General features: G+C 32.5%; 3 protein-coding genes across 3 annotated transcripts; 1 reads left to right on the plus strand and 2 right to left on the minus strand.

The window, feature by feature from the left end:
* The first annotated feature begins 7,591 nt into the window (after positions 1–7,591).
* LOC133292485 (NAC domain-containing protein 2-like) lies at positions 7,592–9,454 on the plus strand. Its single transcript, XM_061490902.1, has 3 exons — positions 7,592–7,858; positions 7,983–8,260; positions 8,454–9,454. Exons 1-3 carry the CDS (start codon positions 7,699–7,701, stop codon positions 8,946–8,948), a joined length of 933 nt encoding a protein of 310 aa, XP_061346886.1. The 5' UTR covers positions 7,592–7,698; the 3' UTR covers positions 8,949–9,454.
* An 85-nt stretch (positions 9,455–9,539) lies between these two features.
* LOC133292484 (aspartic proteinase Asp1-like) lies at positions 9,540–13,001 on the minus strand. The gene is made up of 8 exons (XM_061490901.1): positions 12,521–13,001; positions 11,847–11,964; positions 11,446–11,669; positions 10,926–11,150; positions 10,500–10,638; positions 10,088–10,288; positions 9,908–9,980; positions 9,540–9,788 (listed from the first exon to the last, which is right to left on the minus strand). Exons 1-8 carry the CDS (start codon positions 12,733–12,735, stop codon positions 9,679–9,681), a joined length of 1,305 nt encoding a protein of 434 aa, XP_061346885.1. The 5' UTR covers positions 12,736–13,001; the 3' UTR covers positions 9,540–9,678.
* Positions 13,002–15,733: 2,732 nt separating this feature from the next.
* On the minus strand, positions 15,734–20,569 carry LOC133292413 (aldehyde dehydrogenase family 3 member H1-like). Its single transcript, XM_061490812.1, has 12 exons — positions 20,408–20,569; positions 20,113–20,214; positions 19,754–19,997; positions 19,501–19,569; positions 19,315–19,411; positions 18,596–18,802; positions 17,755–17,870; positions 17,574–17,678; positions 17,332–17,498; positions 17,150–17,240; positions 16,761–16,910; positions 15,734–16,193 (listed from the first exon to the last, which is right to left on the minus strand). Exons 1-12 carry the CDS (start codon positions 20,443–20,445, stop codon positions 15,954–15,956), a joined length of 1,626 nt encoding a protein of 541 aa, XP_061346796.1. The 5' UTR covers positions 20,446–20,569; the 3' UTR covers positions 15,734–15,953.
* Between the last annotated feature and the right edge of the window lie 2,572 nt (positions 20,570–23,141).

A 23,141-nucleotide genomic window follows, 5' to 3' on the forward strand; every position in this document is an offset into this window, starting at 1 on the left:
AAAAGTTGACAAACAAAAATCTTATCTTTTTTCTCTAATTTAACATTTAAAAAGAAAAAAATATCTTTATATATTTCTTTTTACTCTACTTTGATGCAGAAGAAAGCATAATATATTATTATCTTTTACTTAATTAATATCTTATTAATAAAAAGAAGAAAGATCAGGATACCAAAAAAAAAAAAAAGACACGTCATGTCCAAGATTGCAAGATCTCGAACAAATTCAGGCACAATGGAAGTAGCATTTTATATTAGAAAAACCTTCATATTTAAATTCTATCAATTAGAAGAAATAAAATGATATTTATTAATAAGTAATTATTTCCTATATATATTATATTGTCTCTAGTTCAAAAATATGTATTTTTTAAATAGCTTTTCCATAATCTAGCTTTGAAGAATAACACATTCTGACGTACAAATAAATTTTACACTGTGGTTAAGCTAGCAAATCTGCTTTCAAGAAATGTACCTGAATCCCGTTGATTAACATAGCGTCATCACATTGTCAGGAATTTTTTTTCCAAGTAATTAATAGTAAAAATTAGGTATTAATTTTTAGGAAAGATAGCAAAAAATAATAAGTAAAAGAATCTCCTTTCTGTGAATAATAAAAGAAAATATAATAAACTCTTTAGAAACATTAATTACCGGTAGTTCAACCGTATAGAGTTAGCTGAGTATAGAAATATTGTTTCTGAATCCGAGACGTGCGTGGTAAATTGAAGGTCACCTAAACTCTTTTTTCCTCCATAAAATGTGGTGTCACAAGGGGCAATTTAGTAACGTGAGGTGTGATCTTTTAAACCTTTTCACCTTTTACTACTTATTCAGTGTGAAATTACTTATAACTCATACCTTCTTTTTTTTTTCTTTTTTCCAAACCCCTTCTTATCCATAATCCATGGAATTTTTATACTCAAATTCTAACAATTACTTCCATATGCCCCTCCTAACAGAGTTAAAGAACTTAAGAGGTGTATCCAAAAGAGAAGAAAGAACTTAAGAGGTCACTTTCTTTAGAACTTCAAATCTCTTAGATTTATATTTAGTTCGTGTAGATTCCAAAACACATAGGTAGGAGTCACGTCAAGTGCTCCTTCTTTTTGCTTTCGCTAATGGCTATCACGCGGGCCACATATTCAACAAAAGGTTTTTGTCAAAAAAATTCACCGTCCTCTGTCTTTTTCTCTATATGCCGTTCTTTTAAGGCTACTCCTCGGAAACACTCATCGATAATAACATGCTCATTCCTTAATTACAAGCCTGGTTTCTATTCTCTTTTAATAAAAATAAGAGATAGTTAAGTCATATAACTATTTCTTAAAAAACCAATGTGTTTACTATAATCTCTTTACTCTGCCATGCCATTGTGTTGAGGAATTTTTGTATGAGGACGTGCTTATTAATTAACTACAATCAATCAGAATTTAAAATAACATTAAAATAACTTCAACAAGAACTTTGTCTTTTTTATTATTATTTCTAATGTATCTTAAATTTTTAACTAGATACGAGTTCATGCAAGAAATATTTGCTGTGTAAATGTATTGTTTATTTATGGTTGGTAATTGGTATTGATGCCACACAAATTAATTGCGTACCCAAAAATTTTAAGAAAGTGAAGAGTGTGGGAAGCAGGCCTTTTTCTTCCCCTCTGAATATATGTTTTGAGATTCTTCTGCCAAATAGGATAAGAACACAGGGAATTAGGTTTGTTTTAAATTTATTTAATTCCACTCTCATTCATTTTTCGTTTTATTTATTTTTCCTTTTCTTCAGTTCAAAAACTTCCAAACGTAGCGTGGTATTATCATATAGAGTATATTTATAGTGCTAAAAACCGTGTTGACCCCCTTGCCCTTTTTTCTTTGTGCTAAGAAAACCCATATATTTTGGACCATTGCAAAATTCACATAAGAATAAACTACATGTTACTGTTGTCTAAGAGTTTGTTTGGATGATTTTTTTTTCTCTCACAAAACTTTCATCTTAAACAATTATTTAGATGTCTCCTTTTAAAAAACATAAAAATTGATAAAAAGTCAAAATTCAATTTTATATTAAAATTTCAGACTTCTAAAAAAAAGAATCAAGTTAAATATATATTTTTTCAAAATCTAAATTTTTCTAACCCATTCTGTCAAAATGAAAAGTAGCTTTGATTTTAATAAAGTATTTTTATCCCAAAAAGTTGGACCAAGTGACAATATAAGCTTCAAGATGGAGAGTAAATATATAGTGTTTCAGGACCAATGCATCGCCACAGAGAGAGGAGAAAAGAGAGAGAGAGAAAGAGTCAAGGAATTAATTTCCCAAGATGGAACCGTTGAGAAGATTTTCTATGTCAGAGTTAGATAGTTATCACACCACTCGATTGCAAATTAGAGTCCGTTTGGATGTGCTTTTTTTTCTTCAAAAGCTACTTTTTTTAAGAAAAAAAAGCACTTCTCAAAAAAAGTCTGTTTAGATGCCTGCTTCTAAAAAAACAGAAGTCATAAAAAAAGCCAAAAACCTACTTTTTTCGGAAGCTAAAAATTTCAGCTTTTAAAAAAAGCAAAAGTCAAGAGCCAAATATTTTTTTCATAAATCAAATATTTTTTAAAAAATCTAAATAGCTGTAACTTTTATAGAAAGTACTTTTAAAATAAAGAAGTGATAAAAAGAACTTTCTTGAAAAGGCAATACAAACGAGCCCTTAATCTTATACCTATAGAAACCAATTTAACTAAAAAAAAAGGTCTTTTAAAAGAACATAATGTGTATTGATGTTCTTTTTTTTAAAAGTTAGTCCAAACGGAGCATAACTAAAGGACAGAGCTTTCTCCCGCTCATGTCCAATTTGATAAGTGGGCTCATGATGAAAATTTTGTCTTGTTCGGAGAAGAATAATGAGTCCATCCATATTTTGGCCCAACTCAAAATTGATGTGGTTGCAAGGACAGAGCTATATTATGATGAGTCCGAGTCTGAGTTACAACTATGATAATTAAAATTTTGATTTATTAGTATAATTTTATATTTTTATAAATTTTTTTATCGAAATAATTTTATCAATATTTTAAATGTTTTTACGTTTTTATGATTTTTTATTATTATTTTACGTTACGATTTTACATTTTAAAATTTTCTTATTTTCCTTTCTGATTTTACGTAAAATCTCGATTTTAATTACTTTAGACTTACAATATTTTTTTTTTATTCTTATTTTTTGTTATTGGGACAAGAAATGTGGGACAGGGAAAAGTGGGGACAGATTTGAATAGTTCGATTTGAATAGTTCCCAAACACCTATATTGCAAGTGGTAAATCATCATATATGGTCCCTTGCAGCACAAGGGAGACAGTAATTAAACCGAAGTCAATGTTGGCAGCTAGTGTGTGAAGGATGAAGAACCTTCCCAGAAGATGGCAAATTTAGTAGAGAACAAATCTTCATTTCTCTTGAACCTGTTGGCTGTTGCTAATCTTCACGGTTGACAATGATGTTTCTTTACCATGTTCATTAAACTATAATTCCTTTTTAATCTTAGACATATATATATATATATATAGTTTATTAGACCACTGAACAAGATGGCGGCGAGTGTGTGGGGTCTGCGTGGGTGTGGTGGTATGCGAGAAGTAGCTAGAAAATTTGGTGCCCAAGGAACGACGTAGATGCCATTTTATAATGACACAAGATGGAGAAAATCTTTTTCAAATCATGCATAAGCTGACAAACAAGCACGAGCATTTGATTATTTTTAACTATTCATTTTTTTACTCAATAGTTTGTCAGATATATTATTACATATATTAAGTGTTCACACTCAGTCTTACATAAATACATACATACTAAATTTCAATTTTAGCAAAAGTCTCTCCATTCATTGCGTTTGTGCGTGCGTGAAATAAGAATCCTTGTACATTCCTATAGTTTTACACCTAGTAACCGATAGCTTAATTTTTAATGAACACCGTGTGTAGTTTGATTAACGTTATATATGTTGTTTGTTTATTAACAAAATAATAAATGTTGTTAAAATCTAATAAGAAGTTCAGGTCGAACATTTACTAAGAAAAAATTGAAAGTAGATCGTCTCATAATAAAATATTTTATCCATTTATTTAAAACTTAATAGTCAAAGTTATTATAATTGATCTAGTGGTAAGGGTTCTGAGTAGTTTGTATTAGGTTATATGTGTAATTATCATCAATGTATCAAAAAATCGATAGTCATAATTTAAATGGAAAAAGTAAAAATTATATTTTAATTGCTAAGAATTAATTTAAGAATGAAAGAATAAAATCTTCCACATAATTAGGTAATGTGAAATTTCTACATAATAGAATTGAGTCGTGTAAAATTTAAAAAAGTTAGAGGTCAAAGGAGTTTCAAAGGGCAATAGATCGAAGCTGGCCAAATAGAAAAGGGAAGAGACAAAAACTTGACCAGAGTGAAACGAAGAAGGTTTAAATTCAACCCCTATAATGCACGAAATGTCATAACTCACCTTAAACATTGGTCCTACTGGGAGAGGATTTGTCGAGTGGTCTAGATAAATCCTTCACGAGGTAACATCCAGGTAGCTTCTACCTTAGACCAACGTCCTTATCCATGAAGGACTTGTTAAGGTCACGCATCACGTCACATGAACCAGGTTTCCCATCCATTTTACGATTCGTGAATCCATTTTCCTACCCCGAGTATACTTGTTCTCGCCTAATAAAATATAGAAAAAAGTTCACCGATCCTCTTGTTGTTTGTTTCATAATCACCTATGCTTCTGTGTTTTTTTTTATCACATATGTCCCTGTGCTTTGTAAAAAATAAAAAATCACATTAACATATATGATAAAAAATATACCTTTTGCAAATCACATGGACACATGTGATAAAAAAATCCACAAAAGCATAGATAATTTTAAAACAACCATAAAGACATTGGTAAACTTTTCCCAAAAATATAAAAGGGAACATATACACCGAATAACTTACCCAATGTTTTTTACTACGTACCTGTTGCTGCTATTAGTGCTATAACATTTTATTACTGTTGCTAAATAATATCAAGCGGAGGTTAATTGGCCTAAAAATTAATTAGTTGAATATATATATTATTGATACCAAACAATCACACATAGAATTGCAAAACAAAAACTAAAGCAGGGAAAAAAGAATCAAGATGCAAATTTACTCTGATTTATCCAACGCAGAATATGTTCAACAATGTTTTTACTATATTTTCCTCACCCTACTTATTAAAAACATCCATTTTATAATACAAATATAAATAGACTTAGAAATTCTAAGCAATATGTATTAAAAAAATAAAAATAAGCAATGTTAGTTATTCACGAGCTCAAATACAAATTACTAGAAATAAAATAAACCTGAGGCTCATAATAGTACCATACCTCGCAGAGGCATTTCTCCTATATCTTCGCCGGAATAGTTCCTCCGAAACTTCGCCCACTTATCAAAGAGTGAGACGGTTAACTTTCTTTACATCCCGCCAATAAAGATCATTATCTGAATGCGTAATATGAACTATACCATATATATATAATTATTTTTTCAACCACTTGATGTCCAGCAATTATAAGTGTATAATTATGATTTTTTATATTCAATATTATCACTTATATATATGATAAATAATTGATTGTTAGACATCAAACGACTGAAGAAATATAAATCTCATATATAATATGCATAAGTTTGTGTGGTGTGCCATGTCCTGGCAGAGAACATTTTCGATACACTTGTTCTACCTATGACTTTTATTAAAAAGTTAACACTTAAATTAATTTTTTTTTTCTTATACTCATCATGAAAAATATCCTATTTTAATTGATCCGTAGCACTGAATGTGTTAATTTTTCGGGTTTTGGCTATATTACAGCTAATAAATGGTGAAACCATTTATGTCATTTGGCAATAGCCAATATGATATGTTAGTGTTCTAAAATTTCAGAGGAAAAATGCTCTTCCTATATGGAAAAGTAATTATTAAATAAAAATAAATAAATTGACAAAGGAGACAAGAGGGTGCAGGGGAATTAATGAGGAGAATGTTGTTTTTTCCGCAAAATACGCCGTGTCATGTGATGTGAGGAGTCATAGAATATTTTTGGTAGGACAGGGAGTACGTATTTTTTGAAAGTATATCCTTTCATATTAAAAAATAATAATATAATTATATAAAAAATTATAATTATATAAAAATGAACTAATAATAATAAAAAAGGAAAATAACAAATACTAAAATAAATAGTTATAAAATTATTACCATTCATTTATCTTTATAATTTTATATGATTATGATTTTTCACATAATCATGTCATTTTTTTTAACATAAGAGGATCACTTTCTATATTTTTTTTAAAAATAAGAAAAAATAGAACTTAATTAATAATAATCATAAAAAGTAAATAAAATAGGTAAAAACAATTATATTTTTTTGTCAATTTTAATGAAAGATTTTCTACTTGGGTGTTAATTAGACTGTCTTATTTTTTATTTTTTCCCGGAAAGAAACGAATTTCAAGTTAATAGCGAATTGGTTCATAGATTTACATATAAAACTCGAAAATATGGTAAGGTAATATTGTTAATAATTAAAGAATGAATGATAATATTATCAAAAAAAAAAAAGAATGAATGATAAAATTTCACATTGATTAAAAATAAATTAAATGAAAACAATATAAATGAAAAACAAACAAATAAACATGATGCTTTAAGATTTTGAATCAAGTTGAGATTATGTATTTATTAACATTACTAATATAAAATATAATATAATAAGGGGAATGATCCGTTTACAATTTTATTTTATAAATTCTTATAAATTAAACTATCTTCTCCCGATATATTTTCTTGAAAGAAAATAATGTAATTTATAAGAGTTTGTAAACGAAAAAAATTAAAAATATAACATGCCCCCTATAATAAATAAAGAGTATGTAAAAGATGTAACATTAATATTTTATTAATGAGATTTTGATAAGATTATTAGAATTGTTATAAGGGAAAAAGTTTCTAATGTTACTTTAGATAATTTTGTCTAATATTCATCAAAACGACGGGTTGAAAAATCTAAAAATTAGAATGATAAAGATTATTATAACCTTAAAATAAATTAAAATTACAAACCCACAATGATTTTTACTCCAAAATAACGTCGTTTCGGTGTAAATTAGATAAAATTATCTAAAATAATTTTAGAAAAAACAAATCCTTGTTATAATATTTTTATTAAAAAAAGATTGAAAACAAAAGACCATTGTATTGAATGGCGTCGACCGAAAAAGACAGAGCCGCTACCATTACAGTGAACGTATTAACCAATACAGGCCGAGAGAGATGACGGAAGCAGTGACAAAATCACCACAGAAGTGGGGACACTCTCCTCTCTCCAGTGTGTGTCAAAACCATCCATTCATCCACTGACACGTCATTCTTCCTGCTGTCACCTTTGCCTCGGTCTTCGCCTCCCCCACCCACCTGTCTTCACTAACCCCACGTGTCAAATTAACCCCACTCACCCCTATAAAACCCAAGGTGCTTCCTCTCTCCCAAGTTCGGAGTTCCTAGTTGCATAGCACCTGGGTCCAGGAGAAGAAGAAGAAGAAGAAACAAACAAGAGCCAAGCAAGCAACGAGAAACAGAAAACAAGACTAGAGAAGAGAAGAGAAGAGAGACGCGAATGCAAGGTGAATTGGAGTTACCACCTGGGTTCAGATTTCACCCCACTGACGATGAGCTCGTCACTCACTACTTGTGTAGGAAGTGTGCTTCCCAGTCAATTGCTGTTCCTATCATCAAAGAAATCGATTTGTATAAGTTTGATCCATGGCACCTTCCAGGTACTTCTTTCTCTCTCTCTCTGTTTTCTCTCTTTTTTCTTTCTTTCTTTTCTTTTTCCTTTTTAAGTTTAACAATCTTAAAATAAGGTCTAATAACTCTTTTTTTTTTTTTACTTATGTACAGAAATGGCTCTTTATGGTGAGAAGGAATGGTACTTTTTCTCTCCTCGGGACCGAAAATATCCGAACGGTTCACGGCCGAACCGGGCTGCCGGAACCGGATATTGGAAGGCGACGGGGGCGGATAAACCGATCGGAAAACCGAAGGCGCTTGGGATAAAGAAGGCACTCGTGTTCTATGCAGGCAAAGCCCCCAAAGGTGTTAAGACCAATTGGATCATGCATGAATATCGCCTTGCCAACGTTGATAGATCAGCCTCCAAGAAAAACAGCAACTTGAGGGTATGCACCTTTCTTCATATTTCACTCATCATTATTATTTTTATTATTATTTTTCAAAAGGTTAGGCTCAACTTGTTGAAACCAAAAAAAAATAAAGGGCTTTGGTCAAATTGGTCTTTTTCTTCCTTTTTTTATTTTCCTTTTCAATAACACGGTTTATTTGATATTGATGGTGATGTTATGGGAATTGCAGCTTGATGATTGGGTGTTATGCCGAATTTACAACAAGAAAGGGAAGATTGAGAAGTACAACACCGTGGGTGTGGCGGATCAGAAACCAGCAAAATTTTCAGAACAAGTTCAATTTCACTATGAGCATGAGCATGAGAATGAGACCAAGCCAGAGATAGATATAAAGATGTGCGGCCAGGATGATTTCAGGAATGACCAATTGCACATGGACACGTCGGATTCGGGTCCCAGGTTACACACGGACTCCAGCTGTTCCGAGGAGCACGTGGTTTCGCCGGATGTCACGTGCGACAAGGAGGTGCAGAGCGAGCCCAAGTGGAATGAACTTGACCTGGTGCCAGACCCAGACGCAGCCTTTGATTTTCAGTTCAATTTCATGGACAGTAACATAAACCCGTCAGTGGTGGATGACCCTTTTGCCCCTCAGGTCCAATTCCAAATAAACCAGCTCTCGACTTGGCAGGATATGTTCATGTACCTACCAAAGTCGTTTTGATTTTTTTGAACGGTCACACTCATGGGGTTGAAACTTGAAATTGCAAAATTGGCCCCTTTGAGAGGACGGGGGAATCCTAATAAGGAAGGGTCCCACATGTATTTTTAAATTCGTTTTAGACAAAAAAAAATTGCATTCACACCTACCTACCTAACCACTGCTCGTGGACCACTGCAAGTGCCGGCCATGGCCTGCCCTGAAATCAAACAATGGTTCATGCGTGGTACCTATTCTATGTTCTTGGAAGATTTCTATGGATTGTTGAATTTGGCTGCTATGGATCAATTGGGTTTTGAACCTAAAAGGAAACATGAGATCAAGTGTAACTTAAAAATAAGCAGAATGATCTCAATTGAGTGAAAGATCCAATGAGTCATGTTAGGATATTGTAGTGTTAAGTTAACATGTAAGGAGTCCCGTAGAAAATTCTTGTTCCATTGTTATATTGTACTAGGAATTTTTTATATGTTTGTGATATGTATATTTTATTTTTCAAATTAAACTTCAAAAGAAACAATAATTAAATGTAAGTTTTTCCTTTTGACTAATTACTTACTGTAATCACAAGGTAATACTAATACACACTGAATATCGTACGTGCGAAGAAGACAGACAGTACATTAGTAGTACAATATCACCATGATCTATTATGACTGCAGGACAATATCTACTCTCTTGATGATACCAACAATATACATGAGAGTATTAGCCTATTAGGTGTTTTATATGATCAGATACTAACATGTCTGGATCTTGGAACATAGTTGCAATCTGCAGATCCCCAACCAATCAACTGCTTATCATTGTCGAATACCATCAGTTTGTCTTGCATGGATATGTCTGCATAAACAATACCAGCACTTACATAATGCAGAGTTCAAGAAGTATTTTGATGAAAACTGCTGAAAAAGTGAATAATTATGATACAAATGATGGTAACGACATAACAAAATTCTTACCTCCAATTAGGTTCACGTCCCCCAACCCTACTTCAGAGCCGTTTAGAATGCCTAGACAAACATTTCCCATGTTCTGGCAGAACAAATTGTAAGCATTCACACATAGAAATGCATCCGTTACTTAATGTAGTAGTGGTAAACAACAAATATAGAAGATATTATTGATAGGTTAGAACTCACTGATATTATCAGATAAGCTTCAGGAGGGATCTCAAACTGAGCTTTAACTCTTCCACCATTGGTGAAACTAAGTGCCAGAGGCTTGAAATATTTCCTGACTTCACGTATGCTTTTAAAAGGTCTTCTACCGTGCCAGCAGAGAGGTAAAGTTTGGTCATCAGGTGCTGCTTTTATAGACTTTCCTGTTAATTCCTTCTTCAACTACATTTGGAAATTGAACAAAAGACCATCTTAAGTAACCTGCCAATATATTCTGGTATTACTGAAGAAAGTAGTTTGTGCATTTTTTTTTTTCCTTCATATAATTTTGAATCATCAATGATGAAAAAGGCATGATTTTATAGCAGAAAAGCCTCATGTTTATTGAAATACTTGAAATTGGGGAATATAGTGAACATTTGCTTTAACTGACCCAAGAAAGTAATGCTTGGTAAGCCTGAGAGTTGAAGTAAGTGTAAGAACTCCCAGTGTCAAAAACAGCAGTCAGACTTCCTACCCCAGTCTTCTTTCCTCCAAAAACAAGCTCAGCTGGCCCTGCTGAGTAATGTTTGCTGACACAATTCACACACAGGATTTAGATCAAGAGATAGAGTTATGAATCATTACAATAAACCACTCCCCGTTAAACTCGACTAGCGAGTGTGGGGTGAAGGTAATCTTTGTATGCAGTCTTATCCTTGCATAATTACAAAGAGACTGTTTCCTAGATTCAAATTCATGACCTTTCAATCATGAAGGAACAACTTTACCACTGCTTCGATTCGCCTCCTAGTTATGAATCATTACAATACATATGGAAAATGTAAAATGAGGATCTGACTTCTGAAGGTGTACTTACGAATCTATAGATGAAATTGGAGTCCAACTCAGTCTAGAAGAATCATAAACATTTCCAAAGAAGATATATCCTCCTCCTTTTGAACTCAAACAGTGTCCAATCACATTTTGCACCAGGCCCTGACTATTCAGCTGTGATATCAAGCTGGCTTTTCCCCTGCCAAGGCCAAGTATTCCATCTAAAGGGTGGTAAGAAGAAGGTGAAAAATCCTGATCATATCCACATCTGTAGAAAGGAATCATAAAAGAGGTGTATTAGATAACTTTTAACACGCATATTTACTAGCTGCATAGACTTAAGTGGCCGTGTACTTTAACCTAATTCACTTATATAAATCATTCTAGCCTGCATTGGTAGTTTCAATTGCAGTGCACAAACAACTTTGCTGAGATTATTTCATATCAAGGCCTTTTCTAAGAGCTTGCTTGCAGAAACACCAATTTTTCAAGAGAACATACATAGACAGAGAAAGTAAAAAAGGTTGAGAGGTGGTAAAGCAAAGCTTGCAAAGTAAACTAACCCAAGTGCCATCCGAACTTTAAGTTGGACACCATTTGTAAAGTTGAGAAGGTAAACATCGTTTAGAAGTACACCAAGGGATGAGTAATGATCAGCATATTCAATTTCATAGTCACATTGATTAGGGTCTTCACAGTTGTAGTCATCAGTTGGCTGCAAGGATGCACAGAGAGGATCCTTGCAGGGCACAAAGTCATTGCTGGGTCGGTAGAGTGGATGTGGTGTCTGCAAAAAATAAGCAACAAATTAAAGTTAACATGACACAGATTACATGTATCTATCTATATGCAAGGATGAGCTTTCCAATCTCATGATATTTTGCACCTCACATTCTTTACCTATTCAGATTTAAAAAAGAAATAATTGTTGGGGGGATTTTTCATATAGTTAGTGTAATAATACCTCAGAGCAATGGGAACAAGGGGCATCACATTGGAGCCATGTGAGGTCACTACCCGTATCAACATCAAGAAAAAAGGGCCTTGGTGGCTGGCCGATATTGAGAGTAATATTATAGAACCTGAAAATGTTGAAATTAAGGGTGACTTGTATCAGAATATCAAAGGTGTTTTGTTTAGATTAATTATTTCATCTATTTTTCCACCCAAGAATAAACAGAAAAATAATATATATAAATAAATATGAACTATGGCATGGGAGAAAATCTGCAAGGCTAGAAAGTCTTTCTTCCTTTCCTCCGTTTTCCCCTTCTCCCAAACAGGTATTAATAATCTTTCAGATTTTGGTTTAGATACTGTCAGAAAGAGTGTCTATGAACCTTTCTTTTTGTTCTTTAAATAGTAAATTAATAAATTTCAAAAGGAATAAAAAGGGTCTATGAGTCTATTCATTAAAGAAAAAAAAACAAGAAAGAAATATTCCATTTCCAATCACGAATTTGGATGCTCACATCTTTAAAAAAATGCAAATGCTTTTGTTCAGAACAAATAAATCTCTATTCGTAAATAAAAGTCATTTCCTTTTGCTCTCTATCAAAACAAAACACTTTAGAAAAGTTTTGAATGGAAAAACATTATAAAGTGAACCCAAAAACATGAATAAGTCATTTTACGTACCCAACAGGATAAACATTGCCATGAACGGGGAACACAATTGAGGAACCAGCAGGATTCATGAACCTTGATGTTGAGGATGAGACATCATCTGGGAGAATGGAGTTCCTTAAACTTTTGTGTTTACTACCAAACCAAGCCGAACAAGTAGACAAATTGAACACCATCACGGTAAGCACCAACACCACAAGCCACCCCACCTTTCCAACCTTCATCATCTTCTTTCTCTGATAATCCAAGCAAGTACTTTTTATTTTATTTTTTATCTATGGATGAAAGATATTGAAGAGTGATGGGTTGAGTTCAAGTTTTAAATTCTTGACATGATGGATTCATGGGTATTGCTTTTGCTTCATTTGTGGGTGTTAGTTTATAGGAATAAGTAATAACCTTTTGATTGGGTTTGGGTTAAGAAAGAAAGAAGGAAAGAAGTGGAATTGCTTCTCATGCTTTGGCTTCTTATTCCTTTCTTCCTCGCATAACATATTACAAGCAGCCTTAGAAATAGTTAAAGAAATAAAAAGAAAAAAATTAAGAGGGGATATGTAAGGTTGGAACTGATGAGAGCAATGAGAGTGAAGTGAGTGTTCATGTTTCTGTGTTGGATAGTTTCTTGGAAATTTCTCCCCCGTCTCCTTCCGACACTGACAAAATGATTGTTGCAACTTGCAACAGTTGACCAAAAAACGCTCCATGAGATAATAATATTATCTCGCACGTGCACATAAAAAAAAAAAACAGTATAGATATGATAAACACTAATTTAGAAAAAAATGATTGTAGCAAAAATAAAATAAAAAATAAAAACATATGTATTTTACTTTTCACACCTTTTTTCAAAAGAAACTGTTCATGAATTAATAAAATTTGTAATTAGTATTGTTATTAAAATTGGATTAGACTACTTGGTCCGACCGGTTTAATTTAAAACCGATTATCAACTAATTTGTCGGACTGATTCGATTCGTGAAATTTTGTATAAAACTTTTCAAAACAATTATAATAATAAGATTTGACTATATCTTAATGTAGAAACATACAATACTAATTATTAAACCACGACTATATATTTATAAAAATATTTTTATTATAATATATAATTCAAGCAATTTAATCAATAATATGTTAGTACCGGATCGTAGTCCGAGTTTAATAACACCTTTATGGACACAATTTTGCTGTTCCTCATTTATTGTATTTAGCACCGTGTACTTTTATGTGATTTCATAGTCTATATGGAAAAATAGTCGTATAAAAGGTTTGAAAAATTTGAAGGTCCTAAAAATTGAGTTGAGTGATTCTGTTGAGCTGAAAGAAATTAGCAAATGACATTTTTTTTTAGTAGAAATAGCAAATGACATTTAGAAAATTGTGTCATGTATTGATGAATAGTTTGTTAATTATATGACTTGATTAGCTACTAAGGATTAACTTATTCTCTTTGACTCCAGCATATTGACTTTATTTGATTTATGAATTTTCAAATTCATATACATTATTCTCTATTTAATTATTGAAAACTTCTTGGGACACCCGAACCCCTAATGCTGTTTCTGAAAATGACAAATTAAATCACCATGAAACTTTTAATATCTTAAGAAATTAGGGATTAAAAGGTAGGGACCAAGGGATAGCCATAGTTGCTGAGCCTGGGTGTACTGTACATGTTCGGGCTGCTATATATAATTTGACAAAGTGTTATTATTCATAAAATTCGCATTTATACAAGTTTTGGCTATTATTTTACATGCCATCCATCTAATTATCTAAACAATCAGCCATATGAAAGTGCGATAAACAGGTTGCTTTTGTGAGTTGAAGAACAGAGACACTGAAAGTGAAAATTATGGCAACGTCCTGAATTTCTCTACCTTTTACTATGATGAGTGGTAACTGACAGCGCTGGCATGCACAATGCAGTTTACATCTAATATATTCATTCACTAAGCAAAGTGTGTTTAGATTTATTTATTTTTAATTTGATTTATATGAACTTAATTTTGGTAATAATTAAATTGTCAGTTAGGTGATTAATATTTTTTGGATTGATAAAACTTACTCTATGCGTATAATTATTATAAAAAATGGTGCGATAAAAAATATTTGATTGCGCATATTTCATTCACTTGTACAAAATTTAAGATCTGTTAAAAGTAGATCCGACACCATGACTCAACTCAAAATTTTAAGAAGACGTTTGTTATAGAAGAAAAAAAAATTTACTGGGAAAATAATTTTGCCGAAATGTGGTAGGAAATATTTTTTCCGAGTAAGTTACAAAAATGTGTTTGGTTGACCAAAATTTGTCCCGAGAATATTTGGGTAAGTTTCTGAGTTAATGTTTGGTTGATTGTGAAATAGTAATAAGAATGTGGGGTTATTTTACAAAAATAACCCCAACTTTACAGATAGTACACAAAAAAACAGGGTTAATTTCGTCTAGATTATTTCGCTACTTTTTTAATTCCCCAGCAAAAAAATATACCAACTTATCGATGGAGTAATTTACAATGTGTCCGTACCAGAGTTTACACGTTAACTACAAAAAACGAGCAAAAGTGTTATCCAGAAAAGTGTAGCTTTTATTGTTACCAAATGTGAATATCAAATTCTTCCTACCCAGCTTTCCAAGGAAAACAAAAAAAATCTGGGTATCAAACGCCCCCTAAGGCATTAAGTTATCAATGTAGTTATATCCACTTCAGTTAGCCTATTACCAACAAATATAAAACTCATCACACTTCAATAACCCAACAACATCTTTATATAAAATATGAATCTACTCTGATTCCACGCTAACACAACTCTCTCTCTCTCAAAGTTTAGGCTCAAAAAAATAAAACCAACCCAACAAAAAATGGTCGCCAGCAAAGACAGTGTAATGCCAAAAAGCAAAAGACTTTGTAGAACTTAAAAACAAAAGAATAGCAAATCTAAGCATTGGTATAATGATTTTAGGTATGCATTTTATTTCGTACCAAGGGTAGTACAATAATTGAAAAGGATCAGACAGTAAAGTATCTAAACATCTTTCTGGTAATTTACTAGCCCCATGTTTCTCCATGTGATAGGAACCGGTTAATATTCTATCAATTGTATTTTAAACTAAAAATTGGAAATAATTAAACCTTGCTTGAAGCATATGCTGTGTTGCCATACTACTGTTTTAGCAAGCAGCAACATTGTGACCTTTACTTCTCGTTCAACAAATTATAGTGGAGCAGCAATCAAAGAACAAATTAATGTGGTTGAAAATACATGGGGAAAAAAATTATAATTAAAATATGACCCTTTGGCAGAAGTTGAACACATGAGTAATGACCTAGCAAATTGTTTTAGGTATTTTCTAATTCATGAACATTTTAAAAAGAAGGACACATGTAAATAGATGCCTAAAAAGAAACGCACCCTAAGAACGTAACATGTCCCTTATGCATCATTCTTTAGACCATCCAAACAAAGTAAGAAATATGCGAAAAATATTGCCACTGATAAGTGCCTTCAACAATTTTTCCTTCTCAGGTGTATATGGGGGATACCTTAGGGATGAATCTGCATCAAAACTTCTATAGAGAACTGACTTCTTATGGCTGAAACCATCAAAAGAGAATTTTCCATGGTAAGAACCCATTCCACTCTCTTCAACTCCTCCAAAAGGCAAACCACGAGTCCCAACCTGCATGAACATTTTAGCACATGGGATAAGTCAAATCATTCAAGACTTGATAATGCTATCGTGTGTGCTTATCTAAATCTCACATCTGAGAGAACCAATACATAGATAAGTAACTACATATATGGACACATTTTGGTGCATGTGTAAACTAGCTTAAATTTTTCTACCTTGATTTCATTTGATGAATATTATGTGCACTGCATTTTCAGGTTTCATTTCATTGTATGCCCATGCAAAATTTAGGTTATAAGGTCTTGAGCATCTAAAGATAAGTTTATTCCATTAAGTGCTTATTTGTGCTAGAATAAGAGAATCAATGGCTTTCCTCAATTATTGATTCAAGTCACCATTATATCAGCCAACCACCAGAAATTCTCTCCAGAAAAGTTGAATCATTTTATGTGTGCCAATGAAAGATGCTAAACAAAAAGAACATAATTTTTCCTTATACGTCTACTGATAGAGCACTACTAGAGATAATGGATTTATAAAAATTAGGACCATAATAAAAAAAATGTACCACACGATTAATATTTCATATATAAATTTCAGGAAGAGAATAACTACATGTATGATAGTGTCATTGATGAGCATCCCTCCAGAAGATATCTTATCCACATAATCCTTCTTCAGCTGCTCATTGTTTGTGAAGAGATACGCAGCAAGAGGTTTTGGCTTTGATTTGATTATACTGAAGCTATCTTCTATGTTGTCTACCTGCAAAGGTGAAGATAGAACAACATAATATTATGAGAAATACAAAACAAAAACATCAAGAGCTGATTTGGTATGAATAGATAACTGGGGGACGCAAAAGGGATTCAGGAAGATAGATAGTCCATGGTAATAGAAAGAAAACAATCTTTCAGGACAAAACAACTGAAGCCTTGCAGTAACATATAATCCTTTGAACAACTAGTCCTGAATGTACTTTTCCTTTGTGATCTAGTACTCACAGTGATAATTGGCATTATTGGCCCAAATATCTCCTCTTGCATTACCATAGCATCTTCTGGAACATCCAATACGATAGTTGGAGCAATCTTTCTGAAATATAGATGGAGAATTGAAGTTATGGATGGTATTGTCATAAATGATTATTTCCAATCATAATAACCAAGATGAAAACGAAACTCACAATTTCTTCTCATCCCTCTGACCTCCTAAAACAATTTTGTCAGAGACCTCATCCAAGAGCCTCACAAGCCGTGCAAACTGGGTTGGAGACACAATACGTGACATGTCTTTTGATTCCATCGGATCTTTCCCAAAAAATTGCTCCAATTCTTCTTTTAAAGCATTTATCTGTTGAGTGAGAATTTATCAAGAGTAGTATATTTTAATAGTACACTGAATTTTGTATTATTGAGTCAATCTTACCAGAGCTGGAGCAAATTCTTTTCTTGTGATGATATAATCAACAGAAATGCATGCTTGTCCACTATTGCATGCCCACTTGCCAGATATTATCCTCCTAGCAGTGACCTGAAATTTCGATGATTATTATACATTAAAATATGTTATTTGATGCATAAGTAACGAGCTTTAGAGATAATGTTACTTGTAAATTGACATCTGAATCAACAACAGCTGGGCACTTTCCTCCAAGTTCCAGTATCACTGGTGTAAGATGCTTTGCAGCAGCAGTCATGACAATGCGACCTACTCTAGCACTGCCTGCATAAAATTGGTCTATTATGCTTGGAGCCTTGTAGTGGAGTTGGCATACTAATTGAGCTAAATACATGTGACTTTTTACTATTAATTGAAAGCTTCAAATGTGTGAAAATCCACTCTTATCAATTCGAATTTCTTGATGCAAGTTATAATAAAGAATTACAAGGTTTAGACATTTGTATGAAACAGCTTAAAATAGAGCCAAATTTCTAACTGCAGATCTGGAGTGATGCTTCATCACAGATGGAGCTAAACCTGGAGGTTCAAAAGTGAAGTGAGTGCTTCCTTGTTAATGATATAGACGACCAAAATCAACTCAGAAGTAAGGCACAATTAAACACCTTGAGATTGATTAAAAAAAAGGATATACAACTATTGAACCATACCATTAACACTAGTATTTTACTGTTCAGATTTTGTACAGTCTCACAGACTGAGGAATTTGTTTAATATGCATAATCTTGTAGGATATTGATCAACATCAATAACACCTTTATCCCAAACTAATTGGGGTCAGTAAAACCACTCCTCAATTAAACCCAACTAGAGAATATAGGGTGAGAGCAATCCTTGTACGCAGTTTTACCCTTGCAAATAATTGCAAAGAGACTGTTTCTCGGATTCGAATCTATGACCTTTCAATAACAAAGGAACAACTTTACCACTATTTCAATTCGCCCTCTGTTAAAGTATCTTGTAGGATATTGATACGAAAAACAAATTACCTGTGTAAAGTATCTTGTCCCACTTTTGCTCCAAGAGTGCAGTTGTTTCAGGAATAGCCCCTTCAACAACTCTTACAGCAGAGTTGTCTAGGTAATTTTCAATCAAATTTGCAAGCAGTGATGACGTTGCTGGAGCAATTTCTGATGGTTTCAGGACCACTGCGTTACCCGCTGAGATGGCTCCAATGACTGGATCCATCGATAGCACTGAAGATAGGAAATAAGAACTTATCAATGGAAAGGAAAGGATGTGGAGAAGATGCAAAGTCAATACATTAGATAGTATAAGCATTTCCCCCAAAAAAATGATATGAATACTGAGAATTCATTAGATAGTGAAAAGTCATGAATTTATTGAAAGGTTATGGTAAAGATACAAAGGTATAATAGACTTGTCACTAATTTATTGAAAGTTTAGGCAAGTGACCAGAAACCTTTGGTCACTTCCCATACAGAGAAAATCAGAATTTTAAAAGGCATATGATTAACAAAGGGGGAATACAAATTTGTGCTATTTGAGGTTTAAATTAACTAGTGAATTTTAATTTCGACAAAAAAAAAAAAAAAAAACATGCAAAAGGGCTAGTATATGCATATGTGTATATGTTACAAGAGCTCCATAATACTGAAACGATTGAGAAGAAGAAAAGCTACTCTCCATTATAACCAAATACGGTTTAGATATGTGAATTCTGTGAAAAAGGAACATCTTTACATACAGAAAGGAAAGTTCCATGTTGAGATGACCAACACAACTCCCAGTGGTTCTGGCACAATCTCTGCTGATGATGGATATGTTGTGATTGAAGTTTTCACCTAAAAGGGAACAAACAAAAAATAAAAAACTTGTATTAATTAATAAAGCCATGTTGAAACTAATAATCATTGTTATTCTTGGTAATTACCTTTTCAGGCTTCATCCAGTGTTTCAGTTCTTGCAGTGCTTCACTACATGAGGATTTTGCCTGGGAAATCTGCATTTAAAAAGCACTCACATAAAATTTGATGTGACCATGCTGGTGGTAAAACTGAGGTGATTACCAGACAAAGGGAAATATTAAATGCCATCATGACAAAAGGGAATGGAAAGAATTCTATTTAAAGTAATGCTTAAAGGAAACATGTGAAGCATAGAAACAAAATAGGAAAATGAAGAACCTCAGTTATAAATGCTTCGACTCCAGGTTTAGAAAGGTCCTTATCAAGAGCTTCACTAATTTCCTTCTCCTTTTCTTCTAGCATCTTAGCTATGCCCTCCAACTGGGAAACCCTCCATTCATAGGTCTTTGTCTTGCCTGAATCAAAACTCTTTCTGAGATCTTTAACAAGTAAAGCAGCTTTCTCCCCATCAAATATTTGCTTCTCTTCTAATTCTGGCACCACTGATAGAGTTGCAGAACATCTTCACACGAAAAACCATATAAACATGCAAGCAAAACCAGATAAAAGAACATTATAATTGAGTAAATACAATTAAAGCACCATGATCAAAATATGGAGGAAGAGAGAGGATTTACGAGTATGAAGAAAAAACAACACAGCGGGAATGGAAGTGAAGTTGCTTGCGGAAACACTTTTTGGTTAAAGGGTCTGCAAAGACTCTGCTACCAACAGGGACACTGTTACTCAATATGAAGAACTGGAGTAAGAGACTAACCAATTATGATGAAAATTGTAGTGATTTGCTTTCCTTCAAGTTGCATTGATCATCTTTCTTTCATATCCCAGAATACGAAATATATGAACAATCATTTGTTTTATGAATAAAAAAAAAGTATAAGTAAATAAGCTCAGAAGTTGCAAAAGATGTACCTGGCAGCAAGGAACGGCCCAAGACTCAAGCTTTTCATAGTAGAACAAGAAGGAGAAGGAGAAACAGTTTCGGTAGTTGAGTAGTAGTTTTATCAAGAACTAGAAATGTAGTAATTTTATCTATGGACTTAAATATGTATGTAAAGCAGAACTGGAGTGAATGAGTTCTCAGCCATTGGAAATAGAAAGATAATGTTACACCAATTTGATGACTTCTCATTGACCATATATATGTGTTACACATGGACACACCTAAAATAAGAGAAACGTTTTAGTTTAGAAATAAATAAAAAATCTTGGGTACATAAGTGAAGTCACTAAGAATATATGTCACATAATTTGTCACGTGAATATTTTATGCGGTAGGCGAAGTCACCTCGTTCTCACATGAATGCATTTCCTTTGTTAACAGCAACAGTGACAGTGTGCTTCGATCAAAATCAACAGGCACACACCTCATACACAGGGTGCAATTATTTGTGTACTGTGTCAGTTGAAGACAAAAGTGTAAGTAAAGTGACAATCACCATTCAGGAAAGTGTCTTTGTTTTGTCTGCCTCCCTGACAAATAGTACATGGCCAAATTGGCCCACAATGACACCAAGTCTAAACAGGGCAGTGCTATAATTGTGAAATATTTATTATAATTAATAAAATTACTTTTCATTAAACTCGCTGATGATAGAGGTGAAGATAATTTTTATACCTAACCTTACTTTCATTTTGTAAAAAAATTATTAATCTTACCGTCACAAAAGAGCACTTCACACGCACCCTATGTATTTGCTATAATAAATAAATAATTAATAATTTGATAAATATTTAAAATTGACACTACCTTCCACTTATTGTTATAAATATTTGAGAAACAAAAAAAAAAACACATCCACTAACTTATAAATTCACTATTTCAATTTTTATCCAAAATATTTATTGTTGATTCCGATAAAGAAAAAAGTATTTAATATTATTTTAGAAAATTTTATCTAATATTTATTGAAACGACGTCATTTTAGAGTAGAAAGATTAAAAAATTAAAATGATAAAGATTATTATAATCCTGAAATACATTAAAATTACAAACATACCATAATTTCTGTCCTAAAATGACGTCGTTTCGGTGAACATTAGACAAAGTTTTCTAAAGTAATATTAAAACAAACAAACCCTTGCAATAAATACAACTAAGTGAATTTTAAGAGAAGTTTTTCTTTAATTTTATTATTTTCTAGAATTAAAAGAAATTTTCACAAAATTTACTTAAAAAAATATATAGGGAAAAAATATTTTGATATAATTAAAAGAATAACCAGTTTTTCTCATAGAAGAAATTATTCCCCTCCTCAAGGCCCATTAAATGCATGAAACTCACCACATTAAAAAAAAAAAAAAAAAGTGAATGAGACATTTTTATGAGTATTGAGGAGGAAGGTAATGTCTTCTATAAGATAAACTAATTCCCCTATTTAAAATGAAAAAATAAGACTAGTATTTATAGCCCCTCACCCTTTACATTTTAGAAAACCCAGTTATACTTCTAACAGTTATCATATATTAGTTATGTGGTCCTCTTCTAGTGTTGTTAGCACAGTACTCAGCATCAATCCCAACCTTATAGGAACTATAGCGCATGGTTTTCGCCAAAACATTGTAAAATTTTGATTTGGTATTACACAGTATCATCTATTAAATTGTGTACTACTTTTTTTTTCTTTTTTTTCTGGAAATCGATTGTGTAATACTTTAGAATGTGCTGACTTTGGATAGTTCTTCTGGAGTGTCCGATGGAAGGAAAGGAAAAAAGACTAAAACCCGGATACTTATTTTATTACGAGATGACATGCGTGAATTGCAAAAATTGGAGGAAAAAAATTGAGTTTTATGTTTCAGTTTTATCTGCCTGGTCCTAGTTTTCTCAAATAAAATTTATTCACTGTGTTATCCTTTTAAGTTTGTGGCTATAAAGTTTGGAAAAGTGATGGATAAGAAATATGGCAGGTGGTTTGGTCTTGCATAGGATATCATAGAATGCCATAAAATTTATTGCTTATCCACGGACCCCTACTGTATTTGGCTATTTGCCCTGTTAGCAAGTATAACCGGGTCAACCCATTCCTACCCACTTCATCTACAACAGATAAAAAATGGAGCTGAATGAATTAACCCATATTTAAAAAGATTGGGTATTTATCATTTTAAATGACATAAATTATGTCATTTTAAAAGATAGAGATAGACACAAGTAATTGAAATCATGGGAGAGAAAATGAGTGAATTTTTTTTTATTTAAATTTTAAATAAAAAATATTTTCTTATGTCTATCTCTCTCTTAAAATGACATAATTTTATGTCATTTAAAATTACAAACACTTTTTCCATTTAAAAATGGGTTGAAAACATCAACTTACTCTAGTTTATAATGGAGTAGCCAACCTTATGACCAAAGAACCAGAGAGAGAGTAGAGAAAGAGGAAAACAACCTTCTACTTCTAGAAGACATTCATCCAGAATTAAAATGAAAACAACCACTTCCTTGTCCTCAAATTCCACCGTAGAGATAATCCCAGCGCTTGGTTTTGTCTGGATTATGGCTAATTGGTCTTTGAGATCTACAGTTTCATAATTAGTCAACCATTCTAAAGGAATCAATTCTGTCAGTTCTTCTTCACAAGATATCTTTCTATGAATCTGGATAATAGAAGGATGATGTTGTGATTTTCTTTAATATGCTTTA

The sequence above is a fragment of the Gastrolobium bilobum genome, unplaced genomic scaffold, assembly GCF_033153095.1.
Source record: "Gastrolobium bilobum isolate Gb01-03AN ecotype WA unplaced genomic scaffold, APGP_CSIRO_Gbil_v1 utg8085, whole genome shotgun sequence".
Lineage (NCBI taxonomy): Eukaryota > Viridiplantae > Streptophyta > Magnoliopsida > Fabales > Fabaceae > Gastrolobium > Gastrolobium bilobum.

Excerpts from the sequence above, each read along its gene's own strand:
- LOC133292485 (XM_061490902.1), top strand. The coding sequence starts at position 7,699 with ATGCAAGGTGAATTGGAGTTACCACCTGGGTTCAGATTTCACCCCACT. Across the intron at positions 7,859-7,982 it reads TGATCCATGGCACCTTCCAG|AAATGGCTCTTTATGGTGAG; the intron begins GTACTTCTTTCT and ends ACTTATGTACAG. Across the intron at positions 8,261-8,453 it reads AGAAAAACAGCAACTTGAGG|CTTGATGATTGGGTGTTATG; the intron begins GTATGCACCTTT and ends TGGGAATTGCAG.
- LOC133292484 (XM_061490901.1), bottom strand. The coding sequence starts at position 12,735 with ATGATGAAGGTTGGAAAGGTGGGGTGGCTTGTGGTGTTGGTGCTTACC. Across the intron at positions 10,289-10,499 it reads ACCAAGCATTACTTTCTTGG|TTGAAGAAGGAATTAACAGG; the intron begins GTCAGTTAAAGC and ends TTCCAAATGTAG. Across the intron at positions 9,981-10,087 it reads AAGCTTATCTGATAATATCA|AACATGGGAAATGTTTGTCT; the intron begins GTGAGTTCTAAC and ends TTGTTCTGCCAG.
- LOC133292413 (XM_061490812.1), bottom strand. The coding sequence starts at position 20,445 with ATGAAAAGCTTGAGTCTTGGGCCGTTCCTTGCTGCCAG. Across the intron at positions 17,679-17,754 it reads ATTCAGATGTCAATTTACAA|GTCACTGCTAGGAGGATAAT; the intron begins GTAACATTATCT and ends TCGAAATTTCAG. Across the intron at positions 16,911-17,149 it reads CAATAATGCCAATTATCACT|GTAGACAACATAGAAGATAG; the intron begins GTGAGTACTAGA and ends TCACCTTTGCAG.